The sequence below is a fragment of the Cricetulus griseus genome, chromosome 7, assembly GCF_003668045.3.
Source record: "Cricetulus griseus strain 17A/GY chromosome 7, alternate assembly CriGri-PICRH-1.0, whole genome shotgun sequence".
NCBI classification, from domain to species: Eukaryota; Metazoa; Chordata; class Mammalia; order Rodentia; family Cricetidae; genus Cricetulus; species Cricetulus griseus.
The window spans coordinates 1,706,645-1,730,956 of NC_048600.1; the positions used below are offsets into that span (position 1 = coordinate 1,706,645).

At 38.6% G+C, this 24,312-nt stretch overlaps 1 protein-coding gene across 1 annotated transcript in view; it reads right to left on the bottom strand.

Moving 5' to 3' along the window:
- The window catches only part of Hfm1 (helicase for meiosis 1), an 80,038-nt gene that overhangs the window by 51,628 nt on the left and 4,098 nt on the right, over nucleotides 1-24,312 (bottom strand). Inside the window, exons 4-16 of the mRNA XM_027425870.1 lie at nucleotides 18,098-18,360; nucleotides 17,786-17,836; nucleotides 13,571-13,641; nucleotides 13,014-13,146; nucleotides 11,888-12,039; nucleotides 11,099-11,176; nucleotides 10,738-10,893; nucleotides 7,515-7,715; nucleotides 7,344-7,432; nucleotides 2,771-2,814; nucleotides 2,475-2,576; nucleotides 1,966-2,111; nucleotides 533-627 (exon numbers count right to left, since the gene is read on the bottom strand). Coding sequence (XP_027281671.1) covers nucleotides 533-627; nucleotides 1,966-2,111; nucleotides 2,475-2,576; nucleotides 2,771-2,814; nucleotides 7,344-7,432; nucleotides 7,515-7,715; nucleotides 10,738-10,893; nucleotides 11,099-11,176; nucleotides 11,888-12,039; nucleotides 13,014-13,146; nucleotides 13,571-13,641; nucleotides 17,786-17,836; nucleotides 18,098-18,360 — 1,581 coding nt within the window. The remainder of the gene's footprint in view (nucleotides 1-532; nucleotides 628-1,965; nucleotides 2,112-2,474; nucleotides 2,577-2,770; nucleotides 2,815-7,343; nucleotides 7,433-7,514; nucleotides 7,716-10,737; nucleotides 10,894-11,098; nucleotides 11,177-11,887; nucleotides 12,040-13,013; nucleotides 13,147-13,570; nucleotides 13,642-17,785; nucleotides 17,837-18,097; nucleotides 18,361-24,312) is intronic.

A 24,312-nucleotide genomic window follows, 5' to 3' on the forward strand; every position in this document is an offset into this window, starting at 1 on the left:
ATCTTAAAAAGTCAGTTTAACATCTTTAAAAAATGAGATTTCTCCTTACTTCATAGTTCTAGAAGATACATTTTTGTATAAGAAAGTCAGGACGGTGATAGTAGTGTGGATTATATCCTATTTTTCCCAAAGAGGAGTACTTACAACATACTGAAAACAATTCCAGTATTCATATTTTCTTTCATTATAAAACAAAGTTTCAGGTGTGAAAATATTTCTCTTACTAAAAGTGAATGATTATAAATTTAATACTCATAAGTTATAATGCAGTGATAACTGTAAAATCTTATTACCTTTTAGGACTTTATAACAAAGATATGTACTATTGTGTGCCAAGAACCATCACCAAATAAAACTCTGTTGTCTTTAAATAAATCTATTTAATTCCTAAAATGACAGTTTTATAGTTAAACTGTTAAGACTATTCCAAGAAAATAGCCTTAGAAAATCCCCAAACCAAATTTCCTTCCCATATGTTATAGAAAAAAACAACAAATCATATTAATTTTCTTTTTGAACTGTTCTTTGTTACCTGCTTTCCACAGTGTCATTACAAGCTAACATCTGTACGTACTTCTCTCTTGTACTTAATCGGGTCATAATAACAGCAGTAGCTGTAGTGTCAAACTAGAACAGTAACCAAATCACAGAGATTAGCAAAGACTAGAGCATATTACAGGGATGAACATTTTCCTCAGAACTTGCCTTAAACAGTAGGCTGGAAGAACTAAAATCTGCTTTTGAATTTTAATATTAACAAAAAAATTAATTTAAAAAATTTCTCAAGAGTATAACTGTAAATACTTTTGCTTCAATATTACATAATTTTGACAATGTTAACATCAAATCTTGTAACCTGAATTAAAAACAAGATTTAGTGTGGTTTCCATATATGCTGGCTAGTTTTACACCAACTAAAGTCATCGGAGAGAAGGGACCCTCAATTAGGAAGATGCCTCCATAAGACTGGGCTTGTAGGCAAGTCTGTAGAGCATTTTCTTATTGAGTGACTAATGTGGGAGGGTCCAGTCTAATGTGGGTAGTGCCATTCCTGGGCTGTGGTGATGCTGGGTTTTATAAGAAAGCAGTGAGCAGCACCCTCCATGGCCTCTGCATCAGGTACTGCTCCAGATTTCTGCCCTGCTGAGTTCCTGTCCTGACTCGCTGATGACAGACTGATGTGGGGGAGTAGGGCAATGAGCCCTGTCCTCACCAAGTTGCTTTTGTCACAGTGTTTTATCACAGCAACAGGAACACTAACTAGGATGCCACATAATTTGATGTATTTAATTTATCCTCTAAAATTAAAACCTTTGTGACATAGCATTTTGAAACTTTGAAAATGATATTTTTTCCAGAATTTTCTTAGTGTCTAAATGAATGACTTCCTCACTCAAGCCCTTGTCAGACATATTTTTGCAATAAATATGGGCTGAATTTTAATTGTAACATTTAGTGCTACAACCCTGGGATGTTACATGTTCGGAGGTGCACAACAGTCCTTCACAAGGAAAAGCTGCCCATCCCAGTGCTAGAACTAGACATATGGCATATGCCTGCAATCTTAGTATTTAGGAGGCAAAAACAGAAAGGAGGCAAGTTTGAGTCCGGCCTAGGCTACATATAGAGATCCAGTTTCGAAAATAAACACACATAAAAATGGCAAAACATCTTTACTCAGAATAGAAAGAAGTTGAAAAATCCATTTAAAATCCCTTCACCAGTACACAGGTTTGCACATCCACCCTTTCATTCAGAGAGTAGTTTAGACAGGTTGGAATGGGAAGAGTACATTAAACTTCTATAATGTTGGTGAGTCTTCTTTATGTTTAGTCCTCCATTAAAGTTGATTTTTAAATTACATTATTTTTCAATCTAATTATGAAATGCAAATAAAAAGCATGCAACCCCCCTTCTTTGCTGTATTTAAACGGTTAAAAAGAAAAGCCAGTGTGTGTCCCTTACCTGAGGTCTACCAGCTCTCCCGATCATCTGCAGAATGTCTGTCTCACTGTACTCCTCAAACATGCCTCCAGTGTAGTGCATGGTAGACTTTATAACCACCAGGTGAGCTGGCAAGTTCACTCCCATAGCTAGAGTGCTGGTAGTAACTATCAGAATGAAGAATAATCAAGCCATATAACTTTATTATCCTGGGAATATATTTTCTTATATGAGATATACTAATATACATGGAATAAAAACTCTAAGAAATTTAGAAAAAAGGAATAGAGGACTTTATAATCTAAAATAGTAATGTACCCTAAAAATAAAATAGCTTAAGATCTTTCAAATTGTAGTATGTTCAATAAAATGATAAAGAATTAAACTTTGCCAAAGAGCTTAATGTAATATATACATTCACAGTTCATTTATAGTTCTTGGGAGAAATTAATCAGATTACTTCAGCTTTTTTCCCTTAAAAATAATTTTTCAAAATATTTTAATATATACAAGAAATATGTTTTACTTACAAAGAACTGGGAGATCTCCCGAAGTAAACAGTTCTTCAACCAGTTTCCTGTCTGAGAGCTCCATCCCAGCATGGTGATAACCAACACCATACACCAAGACATCTGCAGCAGGAATACACCACCTGTCAACCACTGCTCCCACCTCAATAGCATTGACCCTTCTATCTATATTTGAACATGCTATTCAAAAGTTATCTCTAGGTTGGAGGTGTGGTTCTGTGGTAGAATGTTTGGCCTGGCATGCCTGAGGCTCCAAGCTGTTTCCAGGACAAAAAGAAAATTGCCTTTAAACCTACCTTTTAGTTTTGAATCCCTTATAGAATATGCAGACTTCTGTAATCTATTAAGACATGAAATTAATAAGTTATTCTCTGTAACAGGAAATTCTGAAATAGTTTATTATTTTAAAAATAAAGTGAACAATGCCATCATCTGGAAGCTATCTTTAAAAAAAAAAAAAAAACAAAAACCCATAAGCTCTGACAAGTTTTATTAAAGGAAAACTTCCCCATACACTTTTTACGAGTCTGTCCTGGCATGCTTACAATAGTAAGGGAACTCCGAGGGGAGTGGCAGCTGCTCTATATAGCAGTGGGAAGCCTGAAAGCTATGTTTAAATGGCAGGGACTTTCAGGTTCTGGCTATTACAAATAATGCTGCTATGGACAAAGTTGAACAGATATCCTTGTTATATGAATATACTTCTTTTGGGTATATGCCTAAGAATGGAATTGCTGGATCTTGTGGTAGACTGATTCCCATTTTCCTGAGGAATCGCCATACTGATTTCCAAAGTGGCTGTATGAGCTGGCACTCCCACCAGCAGTGGAGGAGTGTTCCCCTTTCTCCACATCCTCTCCAGCATAAACTGTCATTGGTGTTTTTGATTTTAGCCATTCTGACAGGAGTAAGATGGTATCTCAGAGTTGTTTTGATTTGCATTTCCCTGATGGCTAAGGATGTTGAACACTTTCTTATGTGTCTTTCAGCCATTTTAGATTCCTCTATTGAGAATTGTCTATTTAGTTCTGTACCCCACTTTTTAATTGGATTATTTGGTGTTTTGGAGACTAGCTTCTTGAGTTCTTTGTAAATTTTGGAGATCAGTCCTCTGTCAGATATGGACTTTGTGAATATCTTTTCCCAATCCGTGGGCTGTTGTTTTGTCTTGTTGACTGTGTCCTTTGCCTTACAGAAGCTTCTCAGAAGCAACCTAGATGCCCCTCAACTGAAGAATGGATAGAGAAAATGTGGTACATTTACACAATGGAGTACTACTCAGCGGGGGCGGGGGGGGGGGGGGGGCAATGGAATCTTGAAATTCACAGGAAAATGGATGGAACTAGAAGAAACCATTCTGAGTGAGGTAACCCAATCACAAAAAGACAAACATGGTATGTACTCACTCATATGTGGATTTTAGACATAGAGTAAAGGATTACCAGCCTACAATCCACACTGCCAGAGAAGCTAGTAAACAAGGAGGACCCTGAGAGAGACATGCATGGTCCCCTGGAGAAGGGGAAAGGGACAAGATCTCCTGAGCATGGTGGGAGGGGAGAGGGAACTAGGAGAATGAGAAGGGGAAAAAAGGAGGGGTGAGGAGGACATGATGGGGCAGGGAAGTTGAGTTGGGGGAAGAACGGAAGAGAGCAAGATAAGAGATAATATAATAGAGGGAGACATTATAGGTTTAAAGAGATATCAGGCACTAGGGAAGTATCTGGAGAGCTACAAAGATGACACCAACTAACAATCTAAGCAACAGAGGAGAGGCTACCTTAAATGCCCTCCCCTGATAATGAGATTGGTGACTAACTTATATACCATCCTTAGAGCCTTCATCCAGCAGCAGGTGGAAGTAGAAGCAAACACCCACAGCTAAACCTTGAACTGAAATCCAGATGCCGAGAAGGACGAGTGAAGAGCAAAGGGGTCCATACCAGGCTGGTAAAACCCACAGAAACAGCTGACCTGAACAAGGGAGAGCTCTTGGTTCCCAGACTGATAGCTGGAAAACCAGCATGGGACTGATCCAGACCCCCTGAATGTGGGTGTCAGTGAGGTGACCTCAGAAATCTATGGGGCCCCTTGTTGTGGATCAGTACTTATCCCTAGCATAGGAATGGACTTTGGGAGACTATCCCACATAGAGGGATACTCTCTGAGCCTAGACACAAGGGGGTGGGCCTAGGCCCTATCTCAAAGGATATGACAGACTCTGAAGACCCCCTACAGAAGGCCTTACTCTCCCTGGGGAGCAGAAAGGGTATGGGATAGATAGGGTGTTAGTTGGGGGGGGACATGGGAGGAGGGGAGGGAGAGGGACATGTAAAATACTCTTCTTTCTAATTAAAATAAAAAATAAATAAAATAAATAAATGGCAGGGACTATCTCAAAGAGGAATGGGGAGAGGGGGAGGGTAGGAGTGTGGGGAGGGGATAGAAATAGAGTACACTCAGGCTGGAGATGGCTCAGAGGTTAAGAGCTCTGACTGCTCTTCCAGAAGTCCTGAGTTCAATTCCCAGCAACCACATGGTGGCTCACAACCATCCGTTATGAAATCTGGTGCCCTCTTCTGGTGTGCAGAAGAAATAGAGCACACTCTATGAAATGTCCTCACAAATATATACCAACAGGGGTTAGCATAGAATATCTAGTTTTCCTAGATACATTCCTATTCAGGATGTATTAGCTGTTAACATAAAAGCTCACTTCTAAACCAAACATTTAGAAAAAAAAACAAAACTCTCACTTTTCCACATTAAAAACACAATGAAAATGGTTACTATGTGCATGGGGTCAGACCAAGAAAGCTACCCCATAAATTGTCTAATAATGTTTGTAAGAAATAAATTACAAGCCAGCCTTGGTGACAGCACAGAAGATGGAGGCAGAGGGACTGCAAGAACAGGCAGTGCCCGCACTGCAAAATGAAAGCAAAGACAGGTCAGCAGTAAAGCCCCGCCCCGCCATCCATGCACACCCGCCATCCGGGCACAGCCGCCATCCGGGCACACCCGCACCCGGCACACCCGCCACCCGGGCACACCCGCCATCCGGGCACACCGGGGGCCACACATCCACACCCGCCATCCATGCACACCCGCCACCCATGCACACCGCCATGCACACCCGCCATCCATGCACACCCGCATGCACACCGTCGGGCACACCCGCCACCGGGCACACCGCCATGCACACCCGCCATCCATGCACACCCGCCATCCATGCACACCCGCCATCCGGGCACACCCGCCACCCGGGCACACCCGCCATCCGGGCACACCCGCCATCCGGGCACACCCGCCATCCGGGCACACCCGCCATCCAGGCACAGGTTCCACTTCAACTCCTACTGTCAAAGAGATGGAAAGGACAACTTTTAAACCTTCTGCATCACTAGTCAGTGAAACAAAAACAGACGTAACATTTTATTACATTATGTTTCTCCCTGCCACTGGCATAGACTCATAAGGATGTGTTTATTATGCAAAGAGAACTAAGTTAAAGGAGATGAGGGGGTTCTGAAAGAGTTCTGATCATTGGGGAAGGAGTCCTAGGACTCTCAAGGATGTGGACAGTTGGTAAGCTTGGTTATTAAGTGGACCTAAGAAACCCCATGTCGTTGTTTTCTATTTTCTTACTGCAGGTATGAAACTATGAAGTATAGTTTTCTCATAGTCATGACTTTCTTTAAGGATTCACAACAGAATGAAGAGTAGGCAAACAGACATGCCATGTTACTAGTAAGATAAACTGTGCTATACACAGAACTTTAGAAACGTTGCCCTATGTGATTATCAAGTTATTGTGATAAGGGAGTTTATTCTCATATTGAGACCTGGCTAAGATATTGAAGCTAATCGATGCCAAGAATGGTGACACATGCCTATAACTCCAGCATTCATGAGGCCGAGGCAAGATTGCAAATTCATGGCCATCCAGTTCTACATAGTTAGACTCTTTCAAAAATAAAATAAAATAAGTAATTGAAGCTGAAGGCTGAGTGTGTAACTCCTGACTGCTGCTTGCCTGTGTGAGCAAGGCCCTAGGTTTCATCTCTAGTGCCAAAAAATGTAATGCAAAAAAGATAAGGGAAAGTTTCATAAATTAAACTTGAGAGAAATAATATGCCTGATGGCACATAGGCAATCAAATAATTTAAATCTGTGTCTCTAATGTCACACACCTATTCTGGCATTTCACTGCTGAAAAAGCTCAAAACTATAAAAAGGAATAAAGATTAAAAAGTGGTGGGACAGTGAAGAAAAGAGGTAAAAAAAAAAAAAAAAAAAAAACTTCCCTTAAGTAATGAGGCAAGAAGAGAAAATAGGAAAACTAAAATACTGCATTTGCCTCTGTTCAATACCACAGCTATCTGAAACACACAATTGCACTGTGTGCAGCAGACAGACGGGTACGTGCCCCAGGACTAAGGAGCCTACAGCCTGTGTATTTCAGCCTCTCACAGATAAATTCAGCTAAGAGCACAGCAGTACGTGTTTGTCTAAGAGGACGGAGTCTGTGTGAATGAGTCTCCCATAACACAAGAATGCCACACATCTTCCAAAACTGCTTTCAGAAATAGTCTGCGAACAAAGAGACAAGGTTCTCAGTGGCCATGTCCTATACAGCACAACTTGTTCATTGTGTGCCCTCACAGAAAACAAAGAGCCTCTTTCCCCCTAGACCTATACTTTTTTAAATACCACTTTTATGTTTTCTCACTCAATTTGTAAAGCCACTACTATTTCTATTGTACAGGTAAGAAACCTAGGCTTGAAGGTATCAAGTAACCTGCCCAAGGTTAAGAGGTGAGCCACTTTCTCATCCCTCCCACTTTTGAGAACAAATGAAGCACATACCTTAGTCTCTGCTCCACACTGATAATAAACTTAGCATCTTTTACAAGAACAGAAGCAGCCTGCTGCACTCCTTTCCTTGTTGCACAAAACTGAAAATAAATTAGTGAATTCTGCATCAATCAGGTTAAACACTGAACACCACACACAAAACCAGCAACTAATAATCCATACCACAAGTGTGGGCTTCTGATCGGAGTATGTTCGTATAACACCATAAACTTTATAGTTGAGGGCCAAGTCAAACTTAAATTCAGTTTGGTTGCTACTGCAGGGAAAACCCAGGATCACTTTCTGCAGTCTCACAGGCCTGTGGCTCTCATCCATCTTCAGACACACAGCAGGCCTCTCGCCATCTGAGAGCCATTCTGCAACCTGGAAAACATGTGCATTACAACTTTTTCCTAGGAAAGTCCTAAAGCTAAACATAACACAACTTTACAACACTTTAAAGTCGAGATTGGAAGTATTCGATCCAATCATCTTTTTCAACATTACATACTTCACTAACACTACCCTATAGATGTGTTAGTAAATGCTACCAATAGCCGTGTTTCAAGACCATCAACACTTTCACGTGGTAAAGTTCTGACTATTATTATTATTTTGTTTTACATTCCCCCGTAAGGGCCCAAACTAGAATTAAAATCAATTTGGTTATAAAAATCAAAGTTTCAAACACACAGAAATTTGCAGTTCTAGAGGAATGGGTGGTCAAGGATAAAGATTATTACTTTAGAGGACTATTGAGAGAAAGGACAAGAAAAACAAAAAGAAACCAGTGTTCACAGAACCAGTGATTATCACAATGAAGGAAGTTTCAAGAATGTGATGGTATTTTTACAAGAATTGCTATAAATCAGCCAGGTGGTGGTGGCGTATGCCTTTAATGCCAGCACTCAGGAGGCAGAGGCAGGCAGATCTCTGTGAGTTCGAGACCAGCCTTATCTACAAGAGCTAGTTCCAGGACAGTCTCCAAAGCCACAGAGAAACCCTGTCCCCCCCCCAAAAAAAAAAAAAAAAACACAAACAGCAAAGGGCATCACTAACTTAGTTTTAAAAAGTTAATGTAGTTGATAAATACATTAAAATACTTCACTCAGTAAAAAAAATCAATAAAATAAAAAATCTTAAAGATAAGTATTTGAGAAATATTTATTATTATAAAAATAATTTCATTATTATGTTATCTAATGTTAGGATACAAAAATGGCTGGTAACAGGAAGTACAGAATTGACTTCTTAAATAAATGAGTGTGACATTTATTGAAGGCAGTGTCTCCTGAAAGTTTAAATTAGCCTTTCACTTAGTCCTTTTACTCCATATCATGCTACGGAAATGAGTGTGAATATTTTCAAAGATATATTAACTTCAGTACTGTTTATAACAGAAAAGTGGAAATAACACTATGAGGTTAGATAAATACATAAAAATAAGACTAAAAAAAGTAAAGAATATTTGATGACATGTATAATGACTCCATACTGCTATGGTGAAGTTGTACTTTGTATGTTTCCCAGGGTTTATATGTTAGAAGCCTGGTTCTGGGGTAGCCACAATGTAGAGAGGAAATCTTTAAAAACAGAACCTGGTGCAGGGTGATTATGTCAGTGAGGAAACTGCCCTAGAGCAGAGAATGCTGGTCTCACAGAGCGAGAGCAGGTTGTTAGAAAGGGGTGAGTCTGCTGCAGGCCTGTCATTCCAGCTACTTGATTGTGTGGCTCTGATGGGAAGATAATACATTTAAGGTCTGCCTGAGCTACAGGGTAAGTTCCAGCCCAGCCTAGACAACGGATTGAGAAAGAATGCAGGGATGGAGCTCAACCGCAGTGTGAGGCTGGAGGTTCAGTCTCCAGCACTTTGAACAAACAACAAAAAGAGAGTCTGACTCCCAAATCTCTTTGGCTGACTATGAGCTATTTGTCATGTTTTGAGGTAGCCAGGAGGACAGTACCACGCTGAACAAATAAGTCTTATTTTTCCAAACTGTGAGTGAAATAAGCCTCTTTTAAAAATCAGTTATCCAGCTTTAGATATTCTGTTACAGTAACAGAAGACAGGCTAATACACGTGTAGATATAGAAGAACAATCTATAAATTTGAAGTTTATTCTTTTTATATAAGTCAAAGCTGTCTAGGGCATGGTGGCATGTGCCTTTAATCCCAGCATTCAAGAGGCAAAGGCTCATAGATCTTTGTGAGTTCAGGCCAGCCAGGGCCACACAGTGAGACCCTGTTGTGAGAGGGCCCTAAAGCCACAGGAAAATGATCCAGGTGAGGGAAGAATAAAACTGAATTCAGCCCAACTTAGGTGAGTGGTGCTGGGCCAAACTTCAAGAATCTGTCATCAATTGATTTATTTTAGCAATATTTAAGCACAGCACAATTCTGGGAAGAAGTTTTCTGATAACAATTAATTCAGTCCCAAGTGAATAAATGTTGGGGGCACAAAGGTTCTTGCACCCACAGATCACTATGGAAACCAGGAATGTTAAACACACAGAGGCCTCTCCTCAATGGAGGAGATAAAATGTAATCGGAGGTTTCTCTCCAGCCTATCAGTTCCCAAATAACCATTCAGAGGATTAGCTCAGGCTTATTACTAGCTAGCTCTTACATTTAAATTAACCCATTTCTACTAATCTATGTATTGTCATGTGGCCGTGGCATCACCTCATTTTCTGCTAGCTTTTAAGAAGTTTGCTGTGGAGCTGGAGAAATGGCTCACAGATAAGAGCACTGGCTGCTCTTCCAGACGACATGAATTCAATTCCCAGCAACCACAGGAAAGCTTCACAAGCATCTGTAACTCCAGTTCTAAAGGATACAACACCTTTCTGTGACCTCCAAGGGCACCAAGCATGCACAAACATACATGCAGCAAAACACCCATATACTCATAATAAAATAAAAAGAGTCATATTTTTAATCAAAACTAAAAATCTATTATAGAAAGTATAATACTGCAAACAAGTCTCGGCCTGCACATCCATGTCCCAATAACCATGAAATCATCATCCTGGTTAAACAAGGACAAGTACAAACATCTGTCCCTTTTGAAACAGTCACTAGTGCTGCTGCAATACAGGCATACAGAATGAGGGAAAGTGTCATCTCATTCAACGATCATGACACATTTCTATCCAAATTACAAGGTGTCCAAAAAAAATGAAAACTATAAATTTTAGATAAAAGCAAATAAAAGATTTGTACTGAAAATATCTTATTAAATTTATCACCATAACTTTGTTATGCCAATGAAATCTAGCACTAACTTTATATATTAAACTTATTAAGTGACTGACAGAAAATACCATCTTCTCTGAGGTCAAATTGACTAAATATTCCATAAATTCCATAAATTATAAAGTCAAGCAAGTGAAGATTGTGACTTACATCCTCAGCATTGGGAATTGTTGCAGATACAGCCACAAACCTCATAGGGACAGGGCTGGCATTTTGTAAGGTCCTAGATAAAGACTGTATAGTTTTCATTCTACTAACAACAACCTCAAGAGTTGGACCACGGTTTTCATCTTTTATAATATGCACCTAGGTAAGAAATCAAGAGAGAATCATTAAGTATAAAACTAAAAATCTAATTAATCAATTAAAAATACAATATTAATATTTTTCCTTGGAAAAATAAGCATTTTCCAATTTGAAAGCCCAAAAACATTATTTTACTGAAAATGCCATTTCTATCCATTTTAAAGATCACTTTCTGTTTATCTCTGAAGGTAAATGTGCTCACTACCTCATCAATGAGAAACAGTCGAACCAGCTGGACTAAAGAGTTAGCTCTCCACTTCCTAGTCATGGTGTCCCACTTCTCCTACAGGGAAAAATACAAGCAGTTTATTCTAATAAGGAATTACAAGTATTGTTTACAAGTATTAAATTTAAGTATTTAATACGTCTGATATACCTTATCAGACGTATTACAAAAGGCATGGTTTTACTTGATTCTTTAAAATCTTCACCAAAGAGGTGAGGATAAAAAGTTATTTAAATGATTTTAAGAGTCTTAAAAGACAAGGTCTTCAATCTTTGAAATAATCACAAGTCAGAATCTAATTACCCTCTGCATATTTGATGTGTGTGGGTGTTTTGCTTGCATTTATGTCTGTGCAACACATGCATGTAGTGCGTGTGAAGACTAGAAAAGGACATGGGGTCTCCTGAGACTGGAGCGTGTAGGACGAGCAGCCAAGGCTCTTAACCACTGAACCCAGCCCACTAATTATATATTTTTAAGCCCCACCAAGGTATTACTTCTAGAATGCATACTTGGACAAATGAATATAAGGAAACAACATGGTTATAGATTACATATTGGTTTGTTTTACTCGTTCATATATGTGATCATTTCTCTTCCACTTTTTTATCTATAGATACTCTCTCCATATCTTGAATATTAGTACTTTTATGGTAAGGTTTTACATTGCAATTGCATTCTTGTACTTTGTATTTTCTTTTAACAAATTTTCTTAATGGAAATAAACAAGTATCTTCAAGCAAATAATGAAACATAAATAATACTTACTGGAGTTGTCATAATTATATTGGCATGTTGAATCTCAAACAGGTCATCCATTACTGTATCTCCAGTAAGTTCTTTACAGTTCAAGCCCATTGGTCCAAACTTTTCTTTCCAGTCATCAAACCGCTGACTACAAAGGGCTTTTATTGGTGCCACTAAAATAATATATTTATTTTGAACACCAGTGTAATTTTAAAATTGTTTTCTCAGGCTCTAATTAATAAAGTTAGTCTAAAAACACACTGCTGTGTAATACTGGTAAAGTAAAAGCTAAAAATACAAACATAGTAGGCTAAAAAGCAATCACCCAGAAGAACTAAAATCTGAAACAGAAATAATTGCTCAAGGAATCTAAAGATGGAGAGAGATGGAACAAGTGATTAATGCTTTTTCGCAGGAAGCCTTTTGTGATTAGTCATTTCTTTTAGACTGTGTACATAATTTGGGGAATTTAATGAAATATGCACCCAAAAAGAAGAATTCTAGAATTGTAAAATACATGACCATTTGTTCATTTTGACCATTTGTTCATTTACATTTTTTAAATGTAAAGTTCAAATCCTCGATTCAAATATTTTTTTATGTACAACTCTGGGAAGAGGTGTCCCAAATTTAATGTAACAGAGGAAACCTACTGCAATATGTCTTTCTTAAAAATGTACAGAGTGCTAGGATTACAGCTAAGTGGTAGAGCTCTTACCTAGCTTGTGCAAGACCCTCCCTGAGCTCAATGTCTAGCACCACATACACACATAGAGAGAGAGAGAGAGAGAGAGAGAGAGAGAGAGAGAGAGAGAGAGAGGGGAGAGAGAGGAGAGGAGGGAGGGAGGGAGGGAGGGGGAGGGAGGAGGAGGGAGGGAGGGGAGGGAGGGAGGGAGAAAGGGAGAGAGGGAGAGGGAGAGGGAGAGGGAGAGAGATAGAGAGAGAGAGACTGTAGGTGAGCAGTGCTCACTGCCAGAGTTCTTGCCAATAGGTTCAGTCACAGCACCACAACTAGATAAACTAATATTTCTAATGTATGAGCTACCGAGCTACCATATAATAATCCTCATGATCAGAGTTGAAATGACTTCATTTCTGCTTCACTCTTTGATTATAATTAATCAACATTTTTACAATATGTACTTACTGTAAACAATTTTCATGTTGAGCCATGGCAATGGTACTTCCATTAACAATCTAGTTATCGCAAGTTCAAACACTACGGTTTTCCCAGAACCAGTGGGGGCACAAATCACAAAATTCCTATCTGTGTAAAGAAGCTGAGAGATACAAAGTCAACTGATCATTAATAGGTAGCGTTTTTATATGCATGTTCCATATTCTGGGAAATGTGTTTTCAGAAGATTAGGAATATTACTTCAAATATGTTTACGTCTACAACTTGTAAGTATGGTCCTGCTCTAGTCATTTCAACCTCTAAAACAACACATTGTGTTACATCATCCTGTTTTGTCAAAATGAATGCTGGCCCTAAGAGAAAATCATTCCTTTACCCTTAAGAGAAATTCTTATGAATTTAATAAATACAAGCCAATCCACCAATGTGACTCACCTGCACTCTTTAATAAGCCTTCCCTAATCTCCTGAAATGGACTCGTAGTTGAATGTGATGGTGACTTTTCCCTCTCTTCAGAGAGCCACAGTTAGTAAGAAGAGAAAGATAAGTAATTATAAAATACTTACATCATCAAAGGCTTTGGACTGTATATAGTTGAAATAAGGGAATTCTTTGAATATGCTTCTAAATTTTGCCGCTTAGAAGAACATTAAGGAGTTAAATATTTCAGAATTTAAGAATGTTTGCTTTTAATTTAAAAATTCATTTTAATGCTATTGACTCACAGTATTCAATGATACGGTTTTAACATTTGCTATTTTAGCATCTTAAGAATTAATGGAAGGTAACTGGAGAGATGACAAGGCAGTTAAAAACACTTGTTCTGGCAGAGAACCTGGGTTTGGTTCCTAGCACCAGTTCATAGCCATAGTTCAAGTTACAGAGGATCTGATGCCTTCTCCTGATGTCATTAGGCACCAAGCACACGGCACACACACATGCAAGCAAAACACACAGACAAATGTGATTTTTAAATTAAAAAATAATGGAAGTTATTGCACTCTGCTTCCACATTCCTTATTCTAAAAATAACTGATAAAATTCCTGTGGAAAAAAATGAAAGGTTATATAAGGAATAAAACCTGAGAGTTAAATATTTTGGAGATCTGAATATATGCAGACATGCCTATTAGAGCTATTTTAGTCTGCCTTTTCTTACTTGCCTTGACTAAGACACTTAATTTTTATATTGTCTTTAATGTTCAAATTTTCACCTATTAACTGATTTTGACTGTGTTTTATTAATTGATGTGTTTCTGGTTAGTTAATATTGAATTTCTGCATTTTAAATTACTTGTGCTATTTGATTTAATTATAATTACTAGCATACTTGCTGAGTAAATGAACTTGGATTATACTTCCCATATTAGAAAGTTTAAAACTATTAATAGGATAGTAAATAATCATCCCATTCTCTAAGGTGAGACTCTACTGCCAGATTCAGGAATATTTTAATAGCATTCTTCATATTAAGTTGCAATTGGTCAACTCCAGTTATTAGCACCATATGCAAATGCATTACTAGATCTAAGATACTACAAAAAAAGAATGAGTTCCAACAAGTAAGGTCTTTAGGATTTACTGGGGGCAGGAACAATGGCTCAGAGAATCTGAATTCCATCCTAGCACCAACATCATGCAGCTCACAAACACCTGTGGTCCAGTTCCAGGGACCCACTGCCCTCTTTTGGCCCCTAAGGACACCTTCATGCAGGTAGTGCATATACAGACAAGAAAGTACACACACATACACACAAATGAATAAAAACTGTATATATATATATATATATATATATATATATATATATTTGTAAGAACAAACATAGTTCTCTAAAAACTATTTTTATGAGATATTTAAATGCTTATAGCTTGTTGTAGTAATGCTTTAAGAATTTTTAAAACAAATTATATGACTTTTCTGTCTAAATTTCCCCCTTTCCCTGCAAGATCCTTCATCCTATCTCCCATCTCTCTCCCTCCAATCTCCCACCGGCTCTGTTTCAGATCCTCTGTTCTTGTAACCCCATGCTCATCTCCTCTAGTTATAATGGGCTCTACTATTCAAAAACATCAGCCACGGACTTGCCATGACATTTTTCCTCTGCCTTTATGCTTCATTCTTCTCTCCAATTTCTTTGCTCTTTCATCTCATTGCTTACTTCTCACCACCTTAAGGTTTGCCCTGTTTATTTTATTAAATTCTGTATCTTGAGCCTTCAATTCCAGCAGTCTCCATTTAATTCTTTTACCCTACCCTACATTTTCTTTCCCCATAGTACTCTTCACCTTCTAAAATATCATATGACTTATTTTTACACAGTTATTATTGTTCAGATCTACCTCACCCCCATCTTCCATTGTAACTCAAGGGTGAAGACTCACTATCTCTTTTCTTAATTGGCATATTCCACAAGTTCAGCACAGTGCCTCACTGACTGTAGGTTTGCACTTATTAAGCCATATGGCTAATTTCTAAATCTTCATTTTACTCTTAGCATGTCACGATATTGTCATAATTCACACAGACAAGCACACACACACACACACACACACACACACACACACACACACACATGTGAAAATGAAAACTTTAAAAATATATTTGAAAATATGTGACAAAATAAACACAAAATTTAGAGTCCATTGGCTTTTTAAAGAATCATTTTCCCTCAAGGAATGTTTTTCCCCATAAAATATTTATTTATAACAAGCCTAAGAATGGCCTATCATGCTGGTTTCTCTCTCATTAGATAGGCCTGTGCCAATTTATATTCACAAAACTGAATCTCTGATTCCCAGTGCACGATAAACCTCAGCCATTAAATATATCATCTATCATGATAACTGTGAATGCTCAAAATCAAATTTTTCCTTTGTTCCATAAACTTGCAGCAGCACTGCTGCAATTATTTGTCCTACTGGAGATGTCTGCACAACTGAAGATGGCAGCACTACGGACAGAGCTATATGGTAAAACTCGTGATGTCCTGAAGATTCAATTAGAGTAGCATACCGAGAAAGAATCTGCAAATATATGTGTCCAAATGATCTACAAACTCTTCTGTCTTTCAATTCGGACACATGCTTTTAAATAATGACGTTATTATAAACATACGAAACTGTTAAAAAATAATCAATGGATACACATATAGACAGTAGTACTGGTGCTACTAACTGAGTTGCAAGCTTTCTAGTACCAGCATGACTTCTCTCTTATTGAGTAGGTCTAAAGTCCAACTAGAGAGCTGTTAGTCACCACCAAGGTATACACCCTTACAGTTACTGTACCATGAGCATCATAGCTCATCAATTGGTTGCTCTCTCTTCTGGAATCTTGCATAGTACTTTCTGGTACTATGAAAGCTAGTCCTCAGAGATGGGATATTTAGGTCTAACTAGACAATAGCTAATTGCCTGCTACTAAACTATTTCTTAGGTTCCTCTTCTATTGGTGCAAATACATATGTGTGTCTTAGGGTTTCTATTGCTGTGAAGAGACACCATGACTATAGTAACTCTTATAAAGGGAATGCATTTAATCGGGGTGGCTTACAGTTCAGAGGTTCAGTCCATTATCATCATGACAGGACATGGCAGCATGTAGGCAGACATGGTACTGGCAGACATGTGACAGTCCTTACATCTTGATTCAGATGTAAGGTCTGTGACACTGGGCATATCTTGAGCACAGAAGACCTCAAAGCCCACCCCCACAATGACACACTTTCTCCAACAAAGCCACACCTTTGAGGGCCATTTTCTTCCAAACTACCACAATGTGGAACCCCGAAAGTTGACCTCAGGTGCTTTTTCTTAGCTCTCTATTTCATAAGTTGAGGCAGGCTTGTGCTAAAACTAGAGCTTGCTGTCTCAAGCTTTTCTATCTAGTCAGCTTGCTCTGGTGATTCTGTCTCCACCTCTCTAGTTCCATGACAGGCTATGGTGCCAATCCAGCTTTTACTGGATTCTGGGATTAGCTCTCAGTTTGTGGAACTGTTTAGGAAGGATTAGGCAGTGTGGCCTTGTTGGAGATGTGTCACTGGGGGATGGGCTTTCAGGTTTCAAAGATGGCCACCTTTCTCGGGCTCTCTTTCTGCCTTCCACTTGCTGATAAAGATATGAACTCTCAGATGCCTGTAGCTTGCTGCCACTGTGCCCTGCCATGATGGACTCTCAACCCTCTAAAGCTGTAAGCCACATTAAACACTTTCTTTTATAAATTGCTTTGGCCATGCTGTTTTATCACAGCAATAAAAAATAATAAAGATATTATTATGAGCTCAATAACTGAAATTCACTTTCTGCTTTTCAGATGTAAAAGGGATATTATTACCAGAATATTCTGAATATACTCAAGTATTCATATTAGAAATAGCCAAGCATACAAACTTGATTATTTATAACCTTCAAACAAGATTCCTTCTAAAACAGTAAAAATGTCCTCGACAGGCTTTGGTGGTATACACCATTAATCCCAGCACTCAAGGGAGGCAGAGGCAAGCTGATCACTGTGAATTTGAGCCTGGTCTACAGAGTTAGTTCTAGGACAGGCTCCAAAGCTACAGAGAAAAACCCTGTCTCAACATCCCTTCAAAAAAAAGTCCTCAAATCCACAAAACTTTTGAGTTCCCCTATTTGATTTAATCCAATATCTATTCTTTTCCACCAAAAGAAATTATCTATATTTAAGTAAATACACACAGGAGTACATTGAAACAAAATACTTTAAATATACGATTTCATAAATGTAAAGTAGCTACTGTAAAATAAATAAAGGATACGGATTTCTGTGACAGCCTTCAAGGAACCTAAGCCATTTGGTTCTAAAATACCTAAAAAATAAATAAATAAAAGATACTACATATTTATGTGGATATTTTAACCATTTTCAATAAAATTTGTACAACATTTTACTAAGAGGTATGTTAAAAATATTGAGATACAGCTACAAAATAATGCAACAATAAAGAAATGCATAAATTGCACATGGAGAGAGAACTTAACTCTATTTTTATTCTTCCTTATGCTAAGAAATGCAAATTGGTTTGAATTTTCATAAAAAGCACTCAAATAAGCAACTGAATAGGAATTACCTTGACTGTCACAAGGCTGAGATGCAACAGAAAAAGAAGGTACTGGGAATATATTTTCTCCAATTCCAGAAGCAGAAAAGGTGTCATTTCCTTTCAGTTTATTTGTAGAATATTGAAGTTTCTGCTTACTATTGCCACAGTTCCATGATTTCTCTTTGTTTATTTTTGCTTGGGCAAGTTTTGCTGAGCTGATATGAGAATCCAAGTCAGTATTTCCATTGGCATAATCACATTCATGTATATTGTCACATGTTCTAAATAATCTGAAAAAAAAAACCCACACATTTTAGGCTTCTAACATTTGCTTAAAAGCTAGCACAAAATATCCTCTTAAAAATGTCCATAACTACAGTTTACCACTGATGTCTGTCTCTTCATTTTCCCAAAGCTCATCTAAGACTTTAAGGCAGTTGTCTCCAAGATGGCTCTCTGGTGATTCATGTCTCCTGGTAGCCACAGGCTTTTTATGTCTACAAACTCAGTCACTCAATCAGAACTGGCCCTCATAACTTGTAGAGCACCCTAGTATGTAGTACTTTCAGCAGGTGACTTCCAAAGCTAAGTCATAAAGACACTCTCCCTCCATAGGGATTTTTGGATAGCTCATGCTGAGAAGAATTAGCATACCATGGAAACACTTAAAAACCGTGGACAGGCCCATGTGGAGAGGAACTGAAGACTCCTGTCAACAATCAACACCAACTTGATAGACAAACTGAGTAACTGACAAAAATGGACCAAGAGTCCTTGGGAAGTGTCAGGTAACAGCATACAATGTGGCATTTTGTTTGTGACCCTTTGCAAAACCCCAATTATGCTTTTCATGGGAGACCCCAGAATTAAACTACTAATTAACTTGTTCCTAACCCATGAAAACTAACAAAACTTACTGATGTTTTAAGATATTAAGCTTTGAAGTAAACATCAATAGGTATCTAATTAAACTGTTGGAAACCAGAGAAGTGCTGAGGTGAGGGACTCACAAACTAAACTATAACCACAGCAGTTTCTCTATTTGGGTTCCTGTAGTAAGGTCCTGGCCTTTCAGATGAAAGGATTCAAAAGGAGCACAGAGGGGATATGAGGGTGGCTTATGGAAGTTAGGGAGAGAACTATAAGGCAGCCAAGCATGTTGTCTCCACAACTGTGAGGAAGGAACTAGAAGAGGAGGGAGAGGGGGCGGCATTTTGAGTTTAAAGTCAGAATGGAGGGAGGAGCTTCTGGTGTGCATTAGTTTATGTCCCTCTATATCAGGATTTCTCACCCTTCCTAACACTGTGACCCTTTTACACAGTTCCTCAGGTTGTGGTGACCCCAACCACAAAATTATTTTCATTGCTACTTCATAGCTGCAATTTTGCTACTGTAATGCATCATAATGAAAATACCTGTATGTATTTTCTGATGGCCTTAGGCCACTCGTGAAAGGGGCATTGGACCCCTAGAGGGGTCATGAGTCACAGGTGAAGAAGCAATGCTCTAAGGGGACAGTTTTACCTCCCATTTTTATATATTGCCTTCAGTCATATTTCTTTTCATTTTTCAGCCTTAGGCTGGTCTTTAGGTTATGAAACAGGATTTTGTCTTTAACACAGTCTTTGTGTGTGTGTGTGTGTGTGTGTGTGTGTGTGTGTGTGTGTGTGTGTGTGTGTTTCCTCTGGGGAGAAGGTGCCTGTTATCTACATCTGAAAAGTGTATTACCAACAAGCATAACATCATTTATAAAGCATATGATATCAATCATGCCATTTGTGCCAGAAAATGATGACACATATATCTATATGTTCCTGGTCAACCAAGTCTGTGTTGTATACCCAACTTCTCTTCCCTACAAATGGAAAAGAAGTAAAATAAGTATATTTCTTCTTATTTTTTATTTAAAGATTTTTGAGATTTTAAAAAAAAATTATATGTGCAGATGTCTTGCCTACATGTATATCTGTGTGTGTGTGTGTGTGTGTGTGTGTGTGTGTGTGTGTGTCTGTCTGTCTGTCTGTCTGTCTATGTGAGTGAGCGTGTACACTGGCCATGGAGGCCACAAGAAATTCCTTGAAATTAGAGTTACAGATGGCTGTGAGCTGCCATGTGGGTGCTGGGAGTTGAACCTGGGTCCTCTGAGAGGGCAGTCACTTAGTTCCCAGCTGTTTGGGGCGGTTTAGATGATGCAGCCCTGTTGGAGGATTTCCAGATTTTTCCTCCTACTTTGTGCTTGCATCTGAAGATGCTACCTCTCAGCTTCCTGTCCCTGACCCCACTCCTGATGCTTGCTGTACACCTCCCAGTCATGATGCACTCTTATTCTTCTGGAACTAGAGGCCAACACATACTTTCATATGTAAGGTGCCTTGGTCATGGTACTTTGTTACAGAATCAGAAAAATAACTAAAAAGGAGACACCATCTTTAAAACTATTCTTTGTTATCTAGCTGATCAAAATAAATTGTTCATGATAGCCTTAAAATGAAATAATCAAGGTTCCTAATACAACATTCACAACTTACAGAAATTATCCAGGGTAAGGATTAAGAATGAAATAATATTGTTCTCCTATTGTCCAAAGTAAGTTTAGCCAACATTACTTTGGAATATGTACTTGTAAATATCAAAATTATTTTTTGTTGCTGTCTTTTAAAGCTTTTCATTAAATTTCTTCCATACTTAACCAGGTGGTGGTGGCATATACCTCTAAGTCCAGCACTCAGGAGGCAGAGGCAGGCAGGATCTCTGAATCTGAGGCCAGCCTTTACACAACACAGTGAAACCCTGTCTCAAAAAACAATAACAACAACAAATTTCATACATAAAATTCCTTATAGGAATTTTTATCCATAATTTATTCCTTATAGGTATAAATCCAAAGGAGCACTGTGTAAAGATAGAATTTCTAAATTTAAAAATTTTTTTTACTTAGTTGATATATTTTTTGTGTAAGAAAAAAACCCCAAATCTTTCAAAAATCTACAAAAAAGTTGAGAATAAACTTTGTGAAATTTCATACTCAGCTGCCAACAATTCTATCATTGAAGACAGAAACTCCAAATGCAGACAGGTGATAAACAGATTCATTATAAAATGATCCTGGGAATGGGAACTAACTTAACACCATAGCTAACTGCACACAGTGTGCTGGGATCCTGGGTAAAATCAACAACTGGAACCAGGCAAATCTGGACCTAAGTACAAAGCTCGTCCACTTTCTAGCTGTGTGATTTCAAAGTTATTATGAGTTTTACATAAGCCTAATAAACTATAAAGGTGTAGATCCCAGCTGTTAGTATTCAGGCATCTGTACTGGCCTGTCCTTGGGGTTCTGATAGGATACGCCCTCAGCTGCAGCCACTAAGAGCACCACCTGTGAATATTCACTATGTTCCCTTTTTAAAAGAGCCCTGCCCACCTCCCATCCCCCTCTCTCTCCCTCTCTCCCTCCCTCCCTCCCTCCCTCCCTCCCTCCTTCCTCCTTCCCTGTCCTCCCCTTTTTCTTCTCTCTCTCCCCCACTCTCCCTCTCTCCTGCTGCTCCTGTCTCTGGAAGCTGGTCTCCCCCTTTCCTTTCCCCTTTTTATGATCCCTTTCCCTAATAAAAAAAAAAAAAAAAAAAAAAAAAAACCTCTGTTTGAACCCTGACACGTGGCATCTTCCTCTCTCATACACAGCTTTTCTTAAATTACACCACCAGCCACCAACATTCTATGGAGCTTTCTAGTCCTCTAAAAATCCCACTCTATGAAGTCCTTTATGTTTTCAACTTCACAGATGCTTTATTTTAGCCATCGTCTTAAAAAAACATGGCTCTGCCCTGAAAAATTCTAAAGAATGAGTATTGTTTGTTCACATTTTCTTAACATCTGCCCTGATATTTCTTTCCACTTATTGATGCTGACTTTGGCTTGCTTTTCCAATACCTCAGAGTTCATCACTGTTTACTTGAACTATGGTTTTCATTTTTTTTGTTTTTGAGATATGGTCTCACTGCATAGTCCTGGTTAACCTAGAACTTGCCCTGTAAATCCAGTCAGCCTTGAACATTTGATGATTCTCTTGGCTCTAAGTGCTGATATAACAGGTATGTTGCCTTGCCAGAGTTATCCTGTTTCTGTTTCTTTTGTTTTATGTAGGCATCTGAAGCATACGCTTCCCTCTTATGGCCACCTTCACTGTATTAAGTAGGCTTGGGTGTGTTGTGTTTTCATTTCACTTGATTTTAGGAACATTTTGTTTTCATTTGATTCAGGAATGTTTTGTATGTTGTCAATCTCCATGAGTTTCTGCATGCTCTTTACTTTCTTTTGCTTTGAATTGTAGTCTTATTCTATTGTGGTCAGATAGAATATAAGAAATTATTTCAGCCTTTATGCATTTGTTAAGATGTGCTTTGTGTTCTACTTTAGAAAATGTTTCATTGTGCATTCAGCAGCGTTTGATGGGATTTCAGTAGATGTTTCTGAGATCTTTGATCTCTGATGCCATTTATATTTGTGTTGTTTTTAACTAAGTCCCTATTGTTCTATTTTATCAATAAACACTTGGGAGCCAGAGGCAGAGAAAGCCCAGCTGCTTCCTGTAGTGGTATTTTGTTTGTGCTCTAACAAAACTTGCCTGAAGATCAGAGAACAGAGGTGGCAACTAGTTAGCCATAGAGACCAGGCAGTGGTGGCGCACACCTTTAATCCCAGCACTTAGGATCTCATACCAGCACGTGGGAGGCAGGCCTCCCAGCACCAGGGAGATGGAAACAGGAAGTGATATGGCTCCGAGAGAGAAATATAAGGCGAGAGGAGAGAGAGTGTCACCCCTTTGGTCTAAGGATTTGGGACAGGTAAGAAGTCTCTCTAGTTGCTGGCTCCTTTACTTCTCTGATCTTTCAGCATTTACCCCATAGCTGACTCTGGGTTTTTATTATTAGGATGAATTAGAATTCGCACTACAGCTTTCTCCTCTATTATAGTTCCTACAGCCTTATGTAGCAGCATCTTGTCTGTCAACCTGTAACAGTGGCCACACCCCTTTGGGCGTGGCTTCAGGTCAGAAGGAATTGGAAACAGGAAAACATGAGGAGGCACTGTCTTTCTCTTTGGAGCTCTCTCTCTTGGATTGTAGATGGGATCAGAAAGGCAGAGAAATGCTGCCGTGTTCTTTATTGTTCTGTTTAAATTGTTCCCCAATAAAGCATCCATTTATCACTTATCTTGGGTCTAGTGAAATCATTACACACATGCCTTCAACCTTACAGACAGGTTTGTTTCTCTATATCCAGAGAATTCCTTCAAGTACCTTATATGGTGATGACTGAGTGGCATGGATTCTTCAGCTTGTTTTCATGGTGTAAAGTCTCTCTCCTTCAATTACGACAGACAAATTTTCTGGATATAGTAATCTGTATTGGCAGTTAGCAACTTTGAATGATCTAAATAATTCATTCCATGCCCTCTGGGTTTTCAGTTTCTATTGAGAAGTCTGCTCTGATAGGGTTACTTTTGTGTCTTTGTTTTCACAGTTAGTGTTTTAAATATAACAGCAAAGAGAGTCAAACCATAGCCTCCACATGAAAATACAGTCATAATTAAAAAGAATCTCAACTCCAATAATTTTAGGAAATAGAGAAACACTGATAGTACTGTGTTTGGCGATAATAAGTGAGAAAAACAAGTAGTTAGTATTAGGATTACACACAGAGAAATAGAGGACATAAAAGTAAACAGAAACATGTAACAAAAGAAACAAGGATGTAGCTTGGCTAAAGGTAGACTGGGGGAAAAAAAGGCACAAAGAATTACACATATTGGATCTGACCTGAAATGCTCCTCCCCAAGGACTAGCTTTGCTGGTACCAGAAGATCCATGCAAACTCCCACAGAAGGGAGAGAACCAACAGTCCTACCCAGCTATGATACCTATGAACCACAACAACTATCAACATGGGTGCAGTAGCAGCCCTCATACCTGCTGGGTCTCACATCTCTAATTGGATGCTAAGACATGCTCAACAGAAACCTAACCAACTACCCAGGGCTAGTGAAGTCATGAATCTTTATGGAGAACCTACAACCACCATTTTACTAAACCAGCATCACTTCTAACATTGTTAGAAACATTTGTCAGTCCTTATACCCACAGATAATATGTGGTCCTCATTCCTTATCAAGAAAACTTCTCTTTGTAACACACTTCAACCATTCCAGAAAAGTATAACTAATCAAAATGCAGAGTTGTAGAG